This window comes from Lactuca saligna, chromosome 1 (assembly GCF_052625555.1).
Source record: "Lactuca saligna cultivar CGN05327 chromosome 1, ASM5262555v1, whole genome shotgun sequence".
NCBI lineage: Eukaryota > Viridiplantae > Streptophyta > Magnoliopsida > Asterales > Asteraceae > Lactuca > Lactuca saligna.
The window spans coordinates 10204455-10205894 of NC_136417.1; the positions used below are offsets into that span (position 1 = coordinate 10204455).

Sequence of the window (1440 nt, forward strand, 5' to 3'; positions counted from 1 at the left end):
TGTGATCTGTTGTAATGGTTTGAAATCTGTAATATGATTTATTCTAAACATGAGACCCGGATGAAAAGTATAGAACTCTTTTACCCTATATATCTTCGTTTAGTTTCTAATTTACTGGATAAACACATACTAGAATAGAGCTTTTTTGATCTCGTTCTTCTTCATCAACTATTTTTTGACAGATGAATATATGGTTCAAAAAGGATATCTTATAATTAGATCTCGATCATTGGTAGAGTTCTCCATGGGTTAATCATCAATAGATCAATAGATCGAATAGCTTTATTAATACAGACTAATGACATACCTTGGTTTCAACTGCTACCATAAAAGATTTAACCAAGCAAAAATCATTTTCTGCAGAAAATGACAAAAAGAAAAGAAAAAAACTAGTACAGGAATACCAAAAACGTTCCAGAAAATAATAATACGAAAATAAAGGAAGAACGATAGATCTATTGCATTAGTAGACTCCTGATAATCGAAGCTTGGGTGGAATCTGTGTTGTCCAGCAACTCTGATAGACGCTCACTTAAGTCGTCAACCTCTCTGTGCAAGCTTCTAATATAGCTGCATGTGTCTTGTAACACCCGCGTTGCTGATACCTGCATCCATCGATCAATCATATTGTCATCTTTCTTATCGGTAAACTGTATACTGAGAGAGAGAGAGAGAGAGAGAGAGAGAGAGAGGTGTTCATAAAAACCGTCGATTTGTTCTTGCATTGGCACATTAAAGTTGATTCCTACCTTGTCGGAGCAGCGGTTGCGAATTTCAGGAAGAAGCTGGTGCAATTTGGAAACAAGATCGTTGATTTGCTCGTCAGTGATCACTGAAGCTGCTGATTGCCTGGATCTTGATCTTCTGCTTGACATTTTTATTCTGGAACTTAACTAAATATACTATACCAGGAAATAATTAAATTTGTAGAGAGATATTGTCTGAGTGCAGAAAAAAAACCAAGAAATAGCACAAGTAGAGATGCAAAAACCGAAGATCGATCAGTGCATGAGTGAAAGCTGTGGGCTGAGCTTCTATTTAAATATCCTCCATAGTTGCTTACTTCCAAGATATAAGAAGAAAAGTGAGAAGAAAAAATATTTAATACAATGACAGTTGGGCTAATTTGTGATCGGAGTTTGTTAATTCAATCTTACAATTATATATTATAGTTTCAATCTTACAATTATATATTACTTTATGAAAATGAAAAATAGTTAACTTTAATTAAAACAAGAAACAATGTTTTAAGATATTCGAGAAATTAGACATTATCTTTCCAGTTGAATGGATTTTCACGGTAACTTGAAATGCCAAACAATTACCATGCATATAAGACAACAAAAATGAGACATTATAAGTTACAAAACCAAGAGTAAGAATAAAACTAGATTCCTAGACCTTTTAAATTTACTGGACGTGAAAATACGCATGCATGGT

The 1440-nt window shown here is 33.5% G+C and overlaps 1 protein-coding gene across 1 annotated transcript; it reads right to left on the bottom strand.

Moving 5' to 3' along the window:
- Positions 1-207: 207 nt before the first annotated feature.
- LOC145048130 (transcription factor PRE4-like) lies at positions 208-994 on the bottom strand. The gene is made up of 2 exons (XM_078996547.1): positions 750-994; positions 208-605 (listed from the first exon to the last, which is right to left on the bottom strand). The coding sequence occupies exons 1-2, from the start codon at positions 873-875 to the stop codon at positions 456-458; spliced, it is 276 nt and encodes a 91-aa protein (XP_078852673.1). The 5' UTR covers positions 876-994; the 3' UTR covers positions 208-455.
- Positions 995-1440: the final 446 nt, after the last annotated feature.